The following is a 20150-nucleotide window of genomic DNA, read 5'->3' on the forward strand; positions in this document are numbered from 1 at the left end:
ACAGTTAAAATGACAAGCATTCGAGTTTGGTATTTTAATGAGTAGGATGATTATGTAGCTCAAAGCAAAAAATAAAAAAAGGAAATACTATGAAATCTAGATTTACCCTTTCGTGTTACATCGCTGAGTACTTACTCCTGGTTCATGTGCACCACAGCCTCTAGTGTGGTATAACCAGCAGCTGTGAAGTTATCCTTATACCGGTCCATTTTAATGGCCTGCAGCCAGTCACCTACTGATACAACCGCAGAGAATTCAGGGGAGCTGGGATCCAACAAGGCAGTGTTAGGTCTAGAAGTGAAACAAGAAAGTGTAATCAGACAGGAGCTATCAGTGCTCCAGGAGGACCCAGAAGTCAGACTGCCTCACACAGGCGAGAGCGCATGAGCGCCAAGAGAACCTTCAAAACGGAGAACCCTTCCTCAGATATAATCGTATGACTTTTTGCCCTTAGTGTTACAAAGGTGGTAAATGTAGCTGAGACTTACTCTTACTTGTGCTTAATTCCACCTCTTGAACTTGTTTTATGTGGATTTCCTAAAGTACCGAAGCTCACAGCAAATCTTTTATCATCCTAGCTTGGGGTAAACAATCCCTTGTGACTGAAACCTGCCCAGTCTGTGCAGAAAGAGTTCAGCCCCTGCTAGGGCTAGGGCGCAATGTTACAGATGTGACTCTGGCAACTATGGAAACCTTAGTGAATATGAGGGAGGAAAAGCTCAAGACCTGCCGGGCTTAATGGAAGCAGAGAAAACACCAAGAGTTCAAGTCCAGCGTGGTTCCAGGCTGGTCGGCAGGCAGGCAGTCACGGGGCATTCAACCACCCAGGGACAGCGGGAGTTAATCCCTTCTTTAATCAAACCGTGCCTGAGCAGCACGTGTGCCAAGACGGGCAGAAAGAATGGCCACTTTGATCATTGTCCGGATTGTGGAATGTGCTTCTGGTATTCCTTCGCTGGGGCTCCTAAATAATGATTTCAACAAATTCAAAGACCTTCTTATTAACTTATTTATTACTCTACTCACTTCCCAAGCCAGGTGTTTTATATCAGGACACTGTCAAGAATGACTACAAGCAGAATTCTGCCATTTAATATCATATCAATAATAATAAATCACCTACTTTAAGGAAAGTATTTATTAAGAGAATTACAGTCATCTCTATCATCAAACTACTAAATAATAATAGGACAGATCTTCAGACTTATTTTACACCACCTTTATGGTGATTATCTACACAACAATATTGTTTGTTACTGTTACAAGTTCTTTCTTTATAGTAACAAAATTAGGTCAGTGTAGAGCCTTGTCTTCGAAGCAGAATTAATTCAACTCCATTGAAAATGTTTTATTTTTACTTAAATTATTTGATGTTCACTACTTCATCATATAAATATTGTAATGAAGATTTGTTTTATCAATCAACTTTATGTCCAATAGCCTGACTTTGTGACTTTTTGTACCTATTATTTCAAGTAGGGTTAATCATCAATAAAATTCTGCAGTTGTTTCTAGCAAGAATAACCAAGATTTAATTCCTCTCTTGAATTTGAGGTAATAATTAATGCATAAAATTCTAGATATTTAATTGAGTGGTGAATAGTTTTTGTTATTATACAAAGACACATTGGTTTGCATTTCTTCTAACTTCAAGCAAAGCCCATTAATAAGGCAAGGTATGGGCTCTAAGTGCCTCACAAGGTCAAAATGACCTCCAGATGAAAACATCTCTATGCGCTGTCATTAATTCCAAGGGTCAGTCACAAGCTTGGTCTGGAAGTCTTTGTGTTCTTTGTGGAACACCACGACGTTTGTCTAATTTTGTGCTGGAGCGTGTAACATGTTATGAGACACCCAATTATCTGCAATGGTAATAAGCACTCTACTGTCAGTGAGAAAAGTTTAGAAATAAGCAAAGTACATCCAATAATTCAATTTACTCTCTTCTTTGATGCAAAGCAGGTGTTACGTGGCATTAGCAGGTGAGTATCTTCTGTATTCTCCTACTTATGTGAGAAGCAACACCAAGAAACTGACCTCAGAACCTGCAGACACATAACTGTGGAACTGAGGAGCTAGAGGGCCGAGGAGGCTGACGTAACCCTAAATCTATTCTTTCTCCCCAGAACCTGGAAGCTAAGTTTTTACAAGAAAGATCGAAGGAGAATTCAGAGGGCTTGCAAGGATTGACAGGGCTTAAACATGGAAGAATAAAATATTCTTCTGCTTTTAACCCGGACAGTGATGAAAGGAGCAGGCTTTGCACAGCTGAGATTTGGAGATGAAGCGGTGTTAACTTGTCACTGGCCAGTTACTTGGTCCTACTGCCCTTGGCTTCTTAAATAATTTAGGTGAGTAAGGATGGTCCGCACCCTTTCAGATGGGTCTGCAGGCATTCTGAATATGACAGCAGTAAATCCAATTCTGCCTGGAGGAAAACTCCTAGTGAACGATGGCACAAACAGTATCCTTGTGTAGGAGCAGTGAACTCACTCCTTCACAGATGGTCCAATACCTTTTGTTTTAAACCCCCTTTCAAAAAAATTCATGAACTGCTTTTTGTAACTTGGTCAGTTTCTACTTTGACTCTGTGTCCTTCTAAGACACAAAAGAGAAATAAAACTGAAACATCATGAATCTCTTGCTACAACTGACACCTGGTAAGTTAACTTAGAAATGCGGTGTTTAAAAGACCTGCTCTTCCATCTTTATCATTATTATTTCATGTTCCCTTGTCTTTTCAAAAAGTAGCATCTACTGGTCTGAATGTTTTCCAGGAATATATTCAGCCTCTTCTTAAGTTTCAGGGTCAGCATTATAAAAAAAACACTTTCTTTTTCTTTTTAAATTTTCTTATTACCAAGAGGCTTGCCAGGCAGGAGGCTCTACAAAATGAGCACAGAGCTACTGTAAAAATACTCTGCTAATTGAGAAAGAAGTCACCTGGCTTGCAGAGATCTGTGAAGTGGCCTTTGGCACAAAAGGAAAAATTAAAGTGAGTCACCACCCGCCTGCCATCTCCAATGCATTGTTTCATACATCACTATTAAGCAAGCATGACAAACCTGGAGCTCTCTGTCCCTGTCCTCTTCAAGCTGTTGGGGTTGCGGATGAGTTTGTCCAACATGTTGACAATCTGCCCAAATTTAGGCCTATCGCTTCTCTCCTTCTGCCAGCAGTCCAGCATCAGCTGGTGGAGCGCAATGGGACAGTCCATGGGTGGGGGTAGCCGATAGCCTTCCTCGATGGCTTTAATCACCTGCAGAGACAACAGGAAGGCATGTTAAGCTGCCAAGCAGGCTACTGTTTAAAGTTCACCCTCCAGAAAGGCATGTTTCTCAGACACGAAGTTGCCAGCAAGCCGGAGCATGGGCACAGCTCCAAGCTCTTTCGCAAAAGCCAACGCTGGACCTGAGCATTGCTGGCAGCAGGAGAGGAAACCAGCTGTGGCTGTGAGATGTTCATGAAAGGCAGGTGATGCCAATCTGAAACTCTGAAGGGAAGATGCATTCCTATTCCAAAGTTGTCAGAACCAGGTTAGATCAACAACATGGTGTCAGAGTTTTGGCAACGCCTGCAGAGATCACACAGTCCTCCCCCAGCCCGTACCTATTCTGCAACTCGGCATCAGCACACCCACATGGTCCTAGCAAAAGGGACAATGCCCTAGTGCCAGAGATCCCTCCTGGGTCATTTACAGAAAAGGAATTCCCTTGGCATAATTCTAAGTCTGCATCCTCTTGCTCAGATGTCTGCTATTGGTCCACACCAGAGCCTATGTCCAGTTGCCTAGCCATTTTCCATTTTGGAAGGTGATGCCCTTAGACACCAATTTCCTATCTCTTTCTTGATCTCAATAGTCGGTTAAAAGAATAACAGAGTAATAGGTTTTTTTAGATTTGAATTTTAAAGAAGACCCTCACATATCTAAGGAAAGAAGTTAAAATGGTAGCGACAATTGTCTTGTCCAAGATCATCTGAGTGGCTTTCTTACTCAACAAGATGTAAATCTTTCAGGAGTCTTTTGCTACCTCTATTTTTTCTAAGCTGCCATTAAATTATTTCCTTATTGGCTTTTCTCTAAGTCCCACCTCTTTGGGGTATGTACTCTAGTAATGTAACACAGTGTGACTCATGCCACATTTAAAGAGGGAAATTATTCCAGAGTTTCTTGGCTACTCATAAGCTTTATCGATAAGCAACCCTGAGCATCCTGGACACTCATTTATTTGTGTGAAGGTTTAAAGTTTTATTTGTCTCAAATCAGCACTTTTGTTTTCCTACCAAAATAATTGCTGCTGGAGAAACAGTGGCTGTGGAAATGCCGGTGACCACATTGAACCCACTCAGCCTGCACAAAAGCTGGCTTTCAAGTGAGGTTAATTTAGCTGGATCCAGTTTCTGTCCACCAATCTGACTGTTGTCTTCTTAACCAGCAAACTGCTTCACTTTAACAATCACCTTTTAACTGATTAACCCCTTTGATCCTTTTTCTCCCATGTGTTTTGTGACATCTCGTTCTATTATCTACTTCTGCAAGCTAGAGTTGTCTGTGCTATCTCATTTTATTCTGGTTATTGTGGCAATTACACTAGGTCAATCTGATCCTTTGACTTTCTTCTCTTGTTCCCTCCTTCCGAGATACATGGTTATTGACATTAGACTTGATGAAAACATTTTATGTTGAATTGATGACAATGAAAGCAACACTGGGCTGGTGGCAGGGGAACTCAATTTGTTTTAACTTCCCAGACTGATTGATCATCTCAGAAACCCTCTATTTGCTATCTACCATCTTGAAAGATAGCTTGTAGACTAACAAAGCGAACTTTCTCAATTTACTACTGAATATTACAAGGGGAAAAAGAATTCAAACAAACAAAACATATTTGACATACTTTCTACAGTTACTTTCATGCAATGAATTCTACCCAGGAAGGTCACTCTCCAGATCCATCTCCTATTGATTCCTGCTCTACACAGAATCCAGCATAGAGAGACAAATATATATGAATGGCAGATCGATACTATTGGTGGGCAAAAATGCATTCAGATGATTTGCTTCATGGATAAAGCCAGAAACAGTCAATGGTTTAATATAATATAGAAACTGTCTAAGCTGCAGCTATGAAAATATTTAGAGCTGGAACACGGTTACCTTTATATATGGTGTGCTTGGGAACACTTAGTCATGTCTCTCATTTGAAATAAAGGAAAGGTAAGCATCAAATAATTACACCAATATATGCATGATTTGCTCATGGGGGTTTTTTTGTCTGTCTTTCTGAGGGTCTGTAACGTGCATCCAAATGAGGAGGTAAGATGCTACTTGAAGGCATAAGCACTGTATAATCCCATCGAATAAAATATCACAACACACCATTCGCTCCCATAATCTTTTCTCCAGCTTGTAACTACCTATCATTTAGGCCAGCTGCGCTGTTTCTCCTCATGTGGTTCTTCTTTTACGTATTACAGAAAACACAGTATCAGTACTACCTTTCCTTTTAATTTGGATATTCACAGTAGAGAATTCTTTTCGCCCCACTGGTGAGGAGTGCATCAGTTTCCCCACAGCTCCAAATATTCTTTTACTGACCAGGCTGCCTGCATTCTATTTAACTGCACCTGGTTCTTTGTGTGATTGCAAAGGCTTTGCAACTTCCTGTGCCCATGGGAGAGCAAGGCAGTACTGCACACTGAAGAGATTTAACAAGAAGTTTTTCTAAAATATATGCTCAGTTGATTAGCTGGACACTTGTAAACACTTTCTGATGATTATTTTCATTTTTAAATTTTATGTTTCAAAAAAAGGAGTCAGATTCCAACAACATAGGTGGCCACTGTATTTTGATGGGAGCTCCCAACCCCCTTATACCTAAGTAAAACTTTTCCAGAATGAGCCCAAATGTGGTCTAGGAAGACCCCTGATCTAGGGCTCTTTGTTTTGATTTTTCTTTTTTTGCTGGAGATGTTTGTAATTAAATTCTATTACTCTGGAATCTTATTAGTGTCATTATTGAATGCTTTTCTGAAATTGCAGGCATCGTGGATCCTCCCTTATGAACTAGTCCAGATGGTACATTTACAGGGATGTGCATAATTTACAAAGGGTCATTTAGTGAAGCTTTATTTTAGAGTCCTCAAGGGGCAAGCTCTAATTACAACTATGCCAACTTTAAAATATTCACTAATTTTCTGTCAATAAACCTTTTGTGTCAATTTTACCACATGTGGATTTTGTTTCTTGGTAATCTTTGCTGTATTTTGTTAAAATTCAAAAACATTAATTTTGCTTTAGTATGATACTAAAAGTTCACTGAACAGAAACATTATCCCATGTTGTTTGTGATCAGTATCTATTTGTCTGTCTCTCTTTCTCCCACATTATACCATGGAAGCTGTTAATTCTGATCCTTTTAACCAGAAGCCGTTGTTGGTCATAACCGGAACTAGATTACTAGATATATTACAAACCTTGAATTTATATCATTTCAACTCAAATGCTCAGTTTATCACACAAGGAAGCAGAACTTTCTGAATCTCAATGTAAAGCCATATATTTCAGAACTCCGAGACTCACATCTTGATTGGACATATCCCAGTAGGGTCTCTCTCCATACGACATCACTTCCCACATAACGATTCCATAGCTCCATACATCACTCGCTGATGTGAATTTACGATAGGCGATTGCTTCTGGCGCGGTCCACCGGATAGGAATCTTGCCACCCTGTAAGCATTTAAGCCATAAGTTATTCCCTAAGTATATTACTGATGTGCCACTTTCATTCTGAACGTAGTCACTACTTGCCAGGCAGGACAACAGCATTCTTGACATAGCTCTCCCCACAATAATCAGAGACTTGTTTATTTTAACTCGTCTTCCAGCTTGAGACAGTTCTCCTCATATGTTTTCTTTACTCATAGGAAGTGACTAAGTAATCTATTGTAATTATTTTGTAAAAAGCCAACCTATTATCTGAGCTCTGCTTAAGGCAATACTATAGAAGAAAAGGAAAACTCTGTCCAGCATGTATCAAAGGGTGTGTAGTTGAGGCTTGCTTTGTCTTCTTGGTGCACTGCTTTTTCTCCGCAGCACAAAGGTAATGCTAATACGGCTTCAAAAATAATGGATAAAGGAGGAAAAACACAAAAATTTTTGCTTACCACACCGTCCCAGCAGAATATAGTGAAAGAAATATACTCAATATGTCTAGAAGAAATACGTTAATGGGCCCTTAAAAGAATCCAGATAATACCAGATATTAGCTATATTACTGACAATGGCAGGATAGAGTTTTAGTTACTATTGAATTCTTTAAAATACTCACAAAAATGATAAATCAATAATATATTACCAAGGAAAAGTTAAAATTGCTGCTGCGTGTTTTTTAAACTTCTAGTGTCTCTTGCTTATCTTTATGTATAAAGTGCTTTTAATTTAGTTTCAGAATTTCTAGGGCTTTATCTGAGGAAATTAACTCAACTTGAATGCAGACCCTTGATCTGCCTATGCAGTCATGGTTTAAAATTTTCTTTAAGTTTCATTAAGGCTACCAAACACAACAACAGATTTCCTCGGAAACTGCTTTGATATACTGCAGTTTACTCTGAAAATCCATTGTAGGATACTTGCATGGCCTCTCTTCCTTAAATATTTGGATAAGGGTTTATCTATGTTAATGTATCATTTTAGAAGCCTTTCTCTTCTCTCTTTATTGAGGAAAAAAAATAAAAGATCTTTAACTGCCACAAAGAGGTACTCTTTATTAAATGAATGAATTCGGAATTCAAAAGAGGATGTGTATAAGAATCAAAACTGGAGCCAAAGAAATTGAATATTAGACCAAGAACCTAAATAACTAACCACCAATCAAACAACCAAAAATTCTCTTGGTGTTTGCAATTGCAGCTGTAAAACGTTGAGAGCTGATGGAGGAAAACGGCTGGTAACTGTCTACTTCGGGGATTTTAACAGTGTCAGCCTTAGTAGCCAATAACTGTTTTATGATTCTGTGTTTATTTCATTAGTGTTTTATTTTCAGATTGTCAGGTTAAGATAGCAAGCAGTGCCGTTAACTGTATACTGAACATCTTTAGCTGTGCCTTGATCCACACTTAGCTGCCAGCAGTAAACTGGAGGCCATGAGATAATGAAAAGCCTTGCAGAGTAACTGTTGTATAAATCCTATGTATACAATCTCAGATTCAGTAGCCAAACAAGCAAAAATACTGCTCAATCTTGTTTCGAAAAAGAATTAAACATAAAAATAAGAAAGACTCAAATAGAAAAGCTCAAACAAGAAAGGAAAGGAAGAAGAAAAAGAAGAGAAAAAAAGAAGTAAAAGTAGTATAAATTCTGTTACTCCTGATTTTCATAGTAGCTGATCATCTGTTTTCTGTAAATTACCTTTTAAATTCTTTCTCATTTGGTTAAATTTTAAAGACACCCTCTTATTACTTGTTAAAATACTTTGCCCTAGAGATCTTGGAGAAAGAGTTTATTTTGGTTGTAGTTTGCAGCTCTGTAAAATGGTCATACCATTAATCTGCTTCAAAATTCCTTCTTCAGAAACATGGTTTAAAAATGATATAGGACAAGAAGAAGTTTTGGAGGACGAGGAAACAAACTAAAATGAAACACAAAGACCTGAACATCAAGGTGAAAAGACAGGGCCAGTGTGATGAGAGGGAAAGCCAGGCGGCACATTGTGCTCACCCTAGTGGTATAAGCTGCTTCCGGGTCATCCTCTAGCACTCGTGACATGCCGAAATCAGACACTTTGCAGACCAAGTTGCTGTTTACCAGGATGTTCCGTGCAGCCAGGTCACGATGTACATAGCTCATGTCAGATAGGTACTTCATTCCAGAACCGATACCACGGAGCATGCCCACTAGCTGGATGATTGTGAATCGACCATCATTCTTCTAATAGGAAGGCAATGGAGAGAAATCCTATTAGGGTTAGGCCAGATTAATTATCACTCTGCATTTATTACTGCGTCTTTTTTTGATAACTGTATCCGGTATGCAATGAAACTCAACACTATTTCCGGGCTGTTCTCACCAAAGTCACTAATTCACTCAAGAGTGTACTGCAGGGGCAGGGTTTGCTTCCTGTGACAGATGGAAATTATCCAAGTGTAATGAATCCATGGCTCAAACAGCTTCACGATGTAAGAATAAATCAAATACTTTCCTCATTGCCCATGGATTATTTAATAGCCTTAAAAACCACATCACTTTCTATTCCTTCTCTTCTTCCTTTGTGGTATTCTGAAAGTCCATGAGAACAACGAAATAGAACAGATGAAGATTCTGTTCAAAGTTTTCTAGATATCTTGGGTTTAATATAAAGTAGATACATACCCGGAGGAACGCATCCAAAGAGCCATTCTCCATGTACTCTGTAATGATCATTACTGGTTTACCTAGAGTTTTCAGAAAGAAAAACAAAAACCCTTGATGAGCAGTGCAGTTAATGAGATAAAAATGGGCTGTGCACAATTTTACTGCCAAGACACCTGTCTTGTGTGATCTAATTTAATTAAAACAAGCCAAGCTTATGCCTCAGCTGTGGGGAGCAAGGGATGAAATATTAAAAGGACGAGTAGGCTTGAATTCCATCTGGAAGGTTAACCCTTTGGGTGGCTCGTTGACAAGGTCTTTAACTAAAGTGGCCTCTGGTGTCCAGAGAGCACATGAATGGATAATTGCTCTCTCAAGCAAAAGAGGGGACCGATAATGGGCAGGCCTGTTTAAATCTGAAAAAAAATCTTTAGGATAATTAATTTATTTTGTCCCCAGAAGAGCCACTTGTGTGATGCTAAAGAAGTCAATGGACAGAGGAAACCTTTTTTCTTTACTTAGGGAAACCCAAGTTCCAAGAGGCAGGAATGGTGTTGGCTGTTTCGTGATTTGGACGCATCTTCAAAGCCTAACCGTGCATAACATACACATCTTTTCTATTGTCTTGCTGTGCTCAGAGGCTTTAGCCTTTCTCTTCCTTTGTCCTATCTATAAATAAACTTGTTCCATTTCCTTCCTTAAACTACCCACCTTGAAAAACAAAACCAGAGCAGAAAATGCTCAGTAAATTATTTCATCTAAGATAGGAATTTAAATTCGGTACTAGAACATTCTCAGGACATTCTCCCTACTTTAGCAAAAAAAATCAAAATGATTTCCTACTCCAGGTGCAGTTGGGAGGCTAAGCCACCCCCCTTATGCCTCCTTAGCTCTCTTTCTGAGGACCTTAGGAAATCAGAATTATTCTTTAGTTTCTTAATCACTGCCAATGCACGCAAGGTCTGGACTCCTTTCTTTCTAAGGAGTATTGTTGGAGGGTAGAGGGTAGTAATCTGCTTCTTACTGAAAGGAAGGTAAAGGAGTCAAGAGTTCATAAAAGATTTCCTTGGATAAAAATGAAACATCAGTTTAATAAATCAAAACTACTCATTTCTGTTGCTGGGCTGCTTTGGGCTTAAGTCATTCAGTCTGGGAAGAAAATGGGCTGGGACATTTCTTTCCTGAAAAGCACCCATTATTTCTCCAAACTAATATATTTTCCACCCAGAGATGCTGTTGGCTAGTAACTTCTGGAGTGGGGAAGAGGGAAAATATCTTTACTTGCCAGGCAAAAGTATTGAAGGGCAGGAGGATTTAACTCCAATGAAATCTCTGTGTGTGTGTGTGTGTGTGTGTGTGTGTGTGTGTGTGTGTGTGTGTGTGTGTGTGTGTGTGTGTGTGTTGAGGGGGAGGGGATCAGAAATCATTCAGAAGCAAACATTTTGAATTAGAAGACAATAACTTGGAGTGCATATTTACTTTAGGAAATAAAGATCACACACCAAAAAAGGCATCTTGGTGCACCCTAAAGGACAGATTAAACTTGCTCCAGGCTTCTCCTTTGCTGATGGGGTGGGTGGGATCCTGGGGCCTCTTTATCCATACATTTGCATTCCAGTCTTTGGACAGATTGAATGCATCTAAGTGAGTTTTAATTAACCTGCCTTAATCAAAAGATACTTAGTCAACTAATGAAGAAAGGCTGAGTCTCCTGGCCATGCATTAAGCATTAACACCAATTACCGTTTCACTAGAGCCCTCTGCAGCTTTGGAGAAAAGTAGAAGACCCAAAAGAAAGGGAAGAGGGAGAAGAATTTATGTTCCTCCTGCCAATTTAGAAAGTTATCCAAGTAACTGCTGGTAAAGAATTCACACGCTTCCTTTCTACCCTTTCACCCTTATACCTCCCTAGTCTGACGCTTGGCGCCATCCTCACAGTTTTTCTACATTCTTCCTTCTGTTATTAAAAGTATCCATTTGTCAGGATCTTTACGAGCTCTACAAGAGAAACAAAGATGAATGCCTTCATCAGCAGAAGGGCTTGTAAAACGGGCCCAGGCCATGCTCAGGATGCAGGTGGCTCTATCCCCGCAACAGGCGGGATGCAGGGGGGAGAGGAGGAGGGGGACAGGGGCGGCATCTCTGGTGGAAATTTTAAATCATTTTAATTCAGTGACAACTGCATTATGCAAATGCATCCAGTCGTTTATAACAGATACAGCTGTAATAGTGATGCCTTTTAGAGGCGCAGTGGGACTTTAATACAAAGATTCCCTGTTTCTTCTCTTTTCTGCCAAGATGCTATGAAAATCACTGTCTGCGGCAGGCAGGAAAAACACCCCAAGATGAACAGAGCTTCTTCTTTTAGAAAATGGACGTGGGGAAGTATTTAAATGGAATGATATCTTTTAATGAGAGGAGTGAGGGGTTCCAAGCAACCCTGAAGGCCACAGGCAGCAGAAGAATATCCTGATTGTACAACTAATCTTAAAAAGCCAATAGAGCCATTGTATGCTAATTATAGCCCTCGCCTTTGGTGGAAAATTATATATCCTTGGCGCTAAGTTTTGTTTGAAGGATTGTGGAGACGAGGAAAGATGTGCTTCTTCAGATAAAACAATACTTCTTCAGATAAAACAATACATGAGTTTTTTTGTTAAGTCTGTCATATGCTAACCACTCTAAATATTTCCTTTTCTCCCTAACTAAACTTGTAAGGCAAATTCTATTTTTATCTCCATTTTCCAGATGAAAAAACTGAAACAGAAAGACTGAACTCCCAGCCAGCATCATCTGTTCTACTAGAAGTACACAGCTGTCTTTGATCACCAGCCAATGGTTTCCAAAGTGGGGACCCTGAACTGCAGCACTGACTTCACTTGGGGTGAGCTCTCGGGAAATGCAAACTCAGGGGTCCTACCTCACCTACAGATGGAAACTTAGAGGGGTGGGTTTTCAACAGAAGCTGTCTCAAATTTGTCGGGGAATTCTTGACGGACTGAGGACCTCTGAACTAGTTTGCACTTTCACTGTTCAGTTACCACCTCTGTTTCTTCTTGGTAAAGATTTTGTGCCTTCTATTCCACTACCACACACACTGTATCACTTTAACCCTCCCCAGCTCCGCCCTGCACTTCACCCCCAGAGGCAGCTTGTTCCCTCCACTTTGCACCTGTGAATCCACCTGGTATCAAATAAGAGCAGTCTGGACCTTCCCAAAGACACAGCCCGAAGCCTACAAGATCCTTGACTCCTATAGAACCCTAGTCGGTCCCACGGCACCTGAAACAGCACTGCCTTACATAGTCACCGCTCCAGTTGGACTGTCCATGCGGCACAGCGTAAGGCTGTCCTAGCCAGCCTTCCAGATATACTTGGAGTTTGCTTCGTGTCTGTTGCGCTGTGTTGTATTTTAACTGAAGCACAGTTCACAGGCTCAGTGAATGCTAATGGACTAAAAAAGGAAAGTTCGGCCAGGTGTTACCATCACTAGGCACGGAATGGCTCCAGCTATAAATCAGACAGAGCAGACAAGCAAATCCCCTCCAATATAATAAAGATTCTCAAATTCACTCCCTGCATCTGGAACCAAAGCTTCCGCCCAAGGTGTGTTGAGGTTTTGTTGCGCTTTATATGAAAAATACTTAAAATTTACTTTGTTCACCATCTGCTTGTGCCTACATTGTGACAGTCAGTTTGGCCTGGCAGAGATTTGAAAGATGGCATTGCGTACCAAAAATTTGCAATATTAATTTCCCTGAAATCTCATGCAAGCTGCCTTGGCGATAGGGTAACTGTAGACACACTTAGCACTGACTACAAGATTAATGACTTGTCCTACACTGAATTCTCCGTATTAGCAACCAGTGGGTATACTCCATCTGTCACTTCCCTGTAAAGAAAACGTGTGCTTAATTTCCCAGTAATTTCTAGGTTGGCCTGGTAAAGGGAGCGACCCCACATACATTTGGTGACGACGCCTTCCAAGTGAATTATGTTTGGGTGATCAAACTGTCCCATGATGCTGGCCTCACTCAGGAAGTCTCTCCTCTGCTTGTCTGTATAACCAGCTTTCAGGGTCTTGATGGCAACACAGATCTCTCTCTTGCCAGGCACTTTGAGACGCCCACTGCAGACTTCACCAAATTCACCTTTAGGAGAGAAAAGGGATCTATAATGAATCAGAAACTCAAGACTGAAGGGTTTTACAACAAACTCAAAATTTGCAAAAGGTCTTTATTGTGCATATTTTATACTGCAAATAAGGAACTCTCATTACACAATATTTATATATATACATGTACATATGTATACATACACTTACATAGTTTACATACATACATTTAAATCCACCAAGATAGCTAATTTCTAAGACAGACACTCAGCCACTTACCAACTCCTATGACTTTTTCAATCTTAATGCAGGATGCATCAATTTCCTTGGCAAATTCTCGAACTGCTTGGTTAGGATCTTCATATGTAAAGGGATCCACATAAGTTCTGACACCTAAGTAATGAAGATGGAATAGGTTGGGCAAACTCTTCTCAGGAACCACTAATTAACATATGTAATCCAGGCCTAAAGAATTCTTAACAGGAAAACTGAGCTAGCTGCATAGCTTTAGTCTAAAGGAATTTTCCCAACTCACCCTTGTCTTTAATTTCACTTTAAACCATCTTAAACCATTTGTTTGACGTGATATATCTGAAGTACATTACATGGATAATTACCTAGGTAATAATGGCCCTGTTATTACTGAGATACTTCTAGAAAACAAGACATGCTCTATAAAGAAAATCATTTTTAATGCATTTGGTACCTTGATTCAAATGCTTTTCTTCATCTGCTTCTTGTTTTGCTTTACTATATTTACTCCGTCTATTAAAAAAATATAAATAGAAAATTACTTCCCTCCAACACAAAGCTGCAGCAAAAGTCATATATGAGTTCTTTGTTACCATAATTATGTCGAGCAGATAGTGTGCAGATTTCAGATGAGAAGTCTGCAGCTCACAGAGGTGAAATAACAAGGTAAATATATTTCTCACCTGCATATCAAGTCATAGCCTTCAGCCCTACCAGAGCCTAGAATCTCTCCTCTTAACCACGATTTTCAACATACAACAAAGATTTTATAATATAATTTCAAATCCGAAGAGGAAACATCTTAGTAAAGATAAAATTATTAGCTATTTTTCCAAATAACACACACCTGCACATATTATATATGTACTCTAACTTAAAATTAAAGTAACCTGTCATAGGTAGTTCTGCATAGATCAATATATGATAATGTTAAGTCTTGTTATTATACCTACAATAACCATACCCAAAACACTCATTATCCTGTTAAGACTCTTCAAGCAGTGTTTTTATTGATTTCAGCTGCTCCACATACATTTCTATATTATTAATAAAAATCTGGATATTCCTTAAGATTTCAGAGAAGACTATGAGTGAAAATGGGAAGGTTTTGTTTGCTTTGTCCGGTTCTCTTCTGTGAAACTAGTGTATGGTCTCAACATCTGCATTTTCCTCCTATGTCCTACTGAAGTGAATTCTGGTTTTGTCATAGTCTTGGGAATCAGAAAATCCTTAGTATCTGTAAATCTTGAATCAAGAATACACAAATACATGCATTAATTACTTGAACTGGAAAATCAACTCAAGACGGGAATTTAATTTTATTTTTTGCAGCTCTGCGAATTGATCTTAGGATCTTGTGAATGCTAGGCAAACACTGTACCACTGAGCATTTAAATAAACATATAAATTTGGAATCAGAAGAATATTACAAAGGACTTGGGAAATAAACTCAGTTGACATAGCTTTCTAAAGTTTGAGAAGCCAAAACCAAATTAGCGAATGAAATCTGTTTACTTATGGCTGTCAAAATGCAAAATTTACTTTCGAATTTAGACTGATCTTGTATCTTTCTTTTAGTTTTAAAAGATGAGGTCAATCAATCCTCTTAGGGGTGAGGGACCTGAGGCTCTGAGGTGAGAAACTGCATCTTGGCAGTGTGGTGCTATCACAGTCTCATGTCCTCCTTCCTAAATTCTGAACGGACGGAGAAGCAGAAAGCAATGAGCAGAGGACCCAGGAAGCCAGGCAGCCCGACTCTGAGCATCTGTGTGAGGCTCCCTCCCATATTCTTCTCCCAAGAGCCAGCATCGCAGGAACCAAGTCAGCAATCAGAACCTCCAGGCCTACAGATGTTCTTGTGTGTGGATATTTCCCTGACAAATAATAATACCTTGCACTTTCACACTGCATTTAACTTTTCAAAGTGCTCTCATCACATATATTATCTCCTCCTCTAACTGTTTGCCAAGCATGAACCAGTTTAGCAAAACAGAGACCCCAGTTACTATGCTTAACTACAAGGTGCAGATTTCAGTCTCAAATAATAGCTTGTGTTTGCCTTTTTGTTTAAATTCTCAAAGGGTTTTTGGAGGGTCTATGAAAGAAATCGGGTGGAAAGGCACATACTCAGCTCCACAGTACACGGGAGAGGACCCAAGGCCAGGTAGCAAGTGAGTGACCTATGTCCCCTCTCAGCAAGTGCAAAATTGATGGGTCCCCTGCTCTGGCTAGAACTGTACAGCACCTGTCCTACTGGAGATGTAGGTAGGGGTAATGGAGAAGGTTAATGTAAGTGACAGGGCATTTTGATACCAGTAAACCCACTTACATTCAACTGCTTTTAAAATCAACTGCTCCGTCCAAGACACTAAACAGCCTTAGATGCCCTAAAATGATTTTATAGGAAAGTTATCACCAACCCACTTCTTCCATCCCCCCCTTTATAGGAATTACAAGCATATTAGGTCAGAGGCTATTAAAACAACATTTTATATCAAGAAAACATCATGAGTAGCTCCCCAGGGTGTGATAGAACCTTGCCAGCCACAGGGATTATGTCTTATCAGAGCTCCTAAAGGCTTTATCTAAAATTAAATGTATATCTTTCAAATCACTCTTGATCTTGAATACAGATTTGAAGCTCTGCCCTACAAATAAATAAACAAATAAATAAAATGAGAGAGCTTTGGTGGCATCACCTACCCTTCAACTCCTTCCTGCAGCCTTAGGGCCCAAACCCAGATCCTGGGGCATGCCAACTAAAGGGCTCTACGACTCAGTCACACAGCCCAGCTCATGGCAGCCACTTTGAAATGTCAGTGAATTAGTAAAAGACCTGTATAGACATACAGCCCAGTAGCCTCGAGCTACCCAGAAGGGTGGCTTTCTGTTCCACATCAAACATATTCATTAAATATGGCCAAAGCCAGAGGAAACACAGAAGAGCAAGGGTCATTAATTACAAAGCTGACCCACCCATCCCTTCCCCGTCCTTCCAAACACAGAAAGAGGACTTAAATGAGCAGTGAAGGCGTGTTTTTAAAGACATTTCCTTGCTTGGAGAGTTATTTGGAGGAAAATGCCTTACAAGGGTGCAGGGGATGTTGAAAAAGAAACACAGTATTACCACTCAAAGGCAAATTGTAGCCTATTAGTTCTTTAATAATACCTTGAAAGCAGAAATGCCTGCATTCCACTCTACCCCTGTCACCTGATGACCTTTTCTCCAGGGCTCAGCGTAGGACAATGTGGCTCATTATTGCCCCCCAAAAGAAGACCCATTGAAGCTCATTCCTGGGCCGGGCAGTCTAGAGGAACCACAGAGATTACAGAAGAGCTAGCTCTAAATTGACACGCCAGGCGGATCACCTGAATGACAGAAGAGAAGCTTTGTGGAAGACTTTCTAATTATGGAGAGGTGGACAAGCCGGTTAGAGAGGGGAAGGAGTGGTGTGGCTTGTTAGTGAGTGGTGCAGAAGGAAGCACGGTCCCTTCCAACAGCAGGAGTGAGGAAAAGGCCAGCTCGGCAGGTGAAGCGGAGAAGAGTGAGGGGCGCCCGCCCCTACAGTGAAAAGGACTCAGAAAGTAATAAGTGTATTCACACAGAGCTGTCCCAGGCCAATGTGCGGCTCCCAGCACGCTCACTATTCAATAAAATAAACAAAATAGAGAATGTGACTGTGACACAGCCCCTGCCCAAACCCTGCTCTTATCAAAATAACTAACTTCTCCCATCAGGTGGATAGCTTTGATGGATGTGGTTCGCTGTTCCAAAACTAATTAGCCAAAGGTAAGTAACTTATTCAGCTAAAGTGCAGATTAAAGAAGACAAAGCAACATCATAATGAGCACAGCTTGAGGACGGAGCCTTTCCTGTGCTCCAAGGGTCACTCACAAAGAGTCACCGAATCCATCCTTCTTCTTTCTCCTCTACCGAGCTGCAATTGCTCTTGTACCAAACCATGCCTTAAAAGACTTCTTCGCGAGCAACATGTTGAAATGGTTGCAAACTGAAATTTCCTACTGCACACAAGTTGTTTAGAAATGTTCCAAGGTTACCATCTGCCCCCTAACTGTGTGCATTTACATGACTTTATCAGGGCCAATTTAGGCTGACATTCTTATGTGATCATAATAATGCAGGAAAGAAAATTAGGGCATAAGGGAAGATAGATACAGGCTGAGCAGAACTGTTTCAGCACTAAGTGAGCTGTTAACTCCAAAGTAGACAAAACTAACTTGCTAACTAACTTTAGACTGTGTTAGACTTGCACATCATCACGGATTACAAGTCTCCAATTATATGTTTGTCAAAGCCATTTTGATTTTTCATAAAAAACATTTCTTTTTCTTCAATTCAGGTAAAAGGAGTACTTTGTTTATAACTCTACCAAAAGTGGAAATATGTCTAGCAGTCATTAAGTCAGCATAAAAGCAGCTTAGTTATCAGTTAACAGTGCCACAAAAAAACAAGCTGTACTGAAAAACAAACAAGCCAAAGTCAGAGAGACTCTTCTTGCATTCTGGTCATTTCTTAAAATTGTTTATCAACCTGAACTGTAAAATATTATGGGGAGAACAGACTGGCCAAAACCAATCTGGATTAATTCTGATTTGGATACTTCAAGGGCAAATCATTAATACAAAAAGAGGAGGGGCAGTTGTCAGAGAAATAAACCAGAGCCAGTCACTAGTCCTGAAGACTGTGACTTCATAATTGTACTCTGTGATGTCACTGGTAACAGGCCTTTTAGGAATATTTATAAAAGCAGTGAAGAAAGAGGTTACATCATGGAGAACAAAGATACACACATATATAAATAGGAAACCAAAATGGTGTCTGTGGCTTGGAATACAATTTCCAGTAACAGAGACTACCTACACAACCAGAACCACAGTGTGCTCTGGAAGGCTGGTACCATCTAGAAATGATAACTTGAATTATGAAGACAGGCACAGATAATGACATCTACACAATATGTCAATTAATCTGCTTGACATAATGTGGGTGGTAAAAAATACAATACATTTAAATCAATGAAGTGGATAATCTCCTTTTAAATACACGAATTCAATTCTTTCACCTGAAATCTCTCTAAATGTTTACTCATTTAAAATGATCATCCAAAATGAATCATTTTTTAAAAAAAGGAGATTATTCTGGCTTGCTTTAAGCTCAGGATTTTCAGGACAAATAGAATACAATGAAAATAAATAAACCAGCTGCTATTTAAAAATTCAAGATACTGACTGTCAGCCTGAGGCTGCTTCTCCTTAGATAGCAATTAGCAGCAAACAGAGTTTCTCTTCGGGGTCACTGGAAGAACCAACACTATCTGAAGGCTTACAAATTCTTGAATGTTACAGGCCAACAGCAGTGTGGGACTCAGCTTAAGGGGTAAGGGACCGGCTTCTTGCATCCTTTCTGGCATCAATCCCGTGTGCCTCCAAGAAGCAGGAAGCAGTCCTGCTGGGCAAGGCCGTGACACAGATTTTACAGCCCTGGGTGTTCAATCTGCTGGCTGAAGCCTGGCAAATTATTTCAGGGTACCATTTACTACTTTTCATTTGTACTCTCACTAAAAGCCTGGCCGACTTTTGTCCCTAGTACCTGTCTCCTTTCTGTTCACCTGTTCATGCCCCACTTAAACATTTCTAGTTCGAGATAACAGCGCAGACAACCTGCGTGGGGAGAAGAATTGGCTGAGTGTGCATCAGCTGCCGCACGCCTGTCAGCTACCTGGCTCCAGCCAGCCCTTCCCGTGACAGCTTTATGGCTGGCACTAAAGAAGAATCAATATGAGGGCAAGGGGTTGACATTTCATTTTCTAAAAAGTGATCCATTGAGGACCAATCACCAAGCTGTGTTTATCAGCCTTGGGAAGTGACATTTTTTTTTAAATGGCGGAGAAGGGACAGGAATCATCACTGGGTAACTCGACAGTCTCGATTCTCTAAGGGGAGAACTCATAATTGGAAATCCGATGCATCCTGCTATCAATCCTACCTTATATAATAATGTGATCAATAAAAGCAGAAAGGGAATTAAGTCATCAGGCGTGAGGATGCTATTCTCGGTAGCCTTGGCTTTTAATAATCTTGTCTCTCTGCATTATGCTTTCATGTTTTTTTTAAAAGAAATTTTTCATCAAAGCCAATGTTTTAAGCAGAACAACCAGAAGAAACTTACAATGAGGTGACTTATTCCTAATTACTACAGCTTGACTGCTTTACTGAAGGCTGCTTAAAATGAAAACTAGAAAAAAAAAAATTAAGATAAGCTGGACCACAACCACAGAATGCTTCCTACCAACATCAAGGAAATGGACTGGACCCAGGATAGACTCTCGGCTCTGCTGCTGAGCTTCCCATGGTGCTGGGTTTCAGTTACTTTTTGTGAGGTGGAGGTAATGAATAATTTCTTTCCTATTT

General features: G+C 40.1%; 1 protein-coding gene across 2 annotated transcripts in view; it reads right to left on the reverse strand.

The window, feature by feature from the left end:
- Epha4 (EPH receptor A4) overlaps positions 1-20150 on the reverse strand; it is a 132303-nt gene that overhangs the window by 5430 nt on the left and 106723 nt on the right. The window contains exons 9-16 of one of the 2 annotated variants that reach the window (XM_005001035.4): positions 14173-14231; positions 13746-13859; positions 13318-13503; positions 9374-9435; positions 8723-8932; positions 6584-6733; positions 3066-3259; positions 136-291 (exon numbers count right to left, since the gene is read on the reverse strand). In XM_005001035.4, coding sequence (XP_005001092.1) covers positions 136-291; positions 3066-3259; positions 6584-6733; positions 8723-8932; positions 9374-9435; positions 13318-13503; positions 13746-13859; positions 14173-14231 — 1131 coding nt within the window. Of the gene's footprint in view, positions 1-106; positions 292-3065; positions 3260-6583; positions 6734-8722; positions 8933-9373; positions 9436-13317; positions 13504-13745; positions 13860-14172; positions 14232-20150 lie in introns of both variants that reach the window. The other variant, XM_003463990.5, reaches the window with a different exon arrangement.

Source organism: Cavia porcellus, unplaced genomic scaffold (genome assembly GCF_034190915.1).
Source record: "Cavia porcellus strain 051 isolate PalLab524CR breed Dunkin Hartley unplaced genomic scaffold, mCavPor4.1 scaffold_1, whole genome shotgun sequence".
Taxonomy (NCBI): Eukaryota; Metazoa; Chordata; class Mammalia; order Rodentia; family Caviidae; genus Cavia; species Cavia porcellus.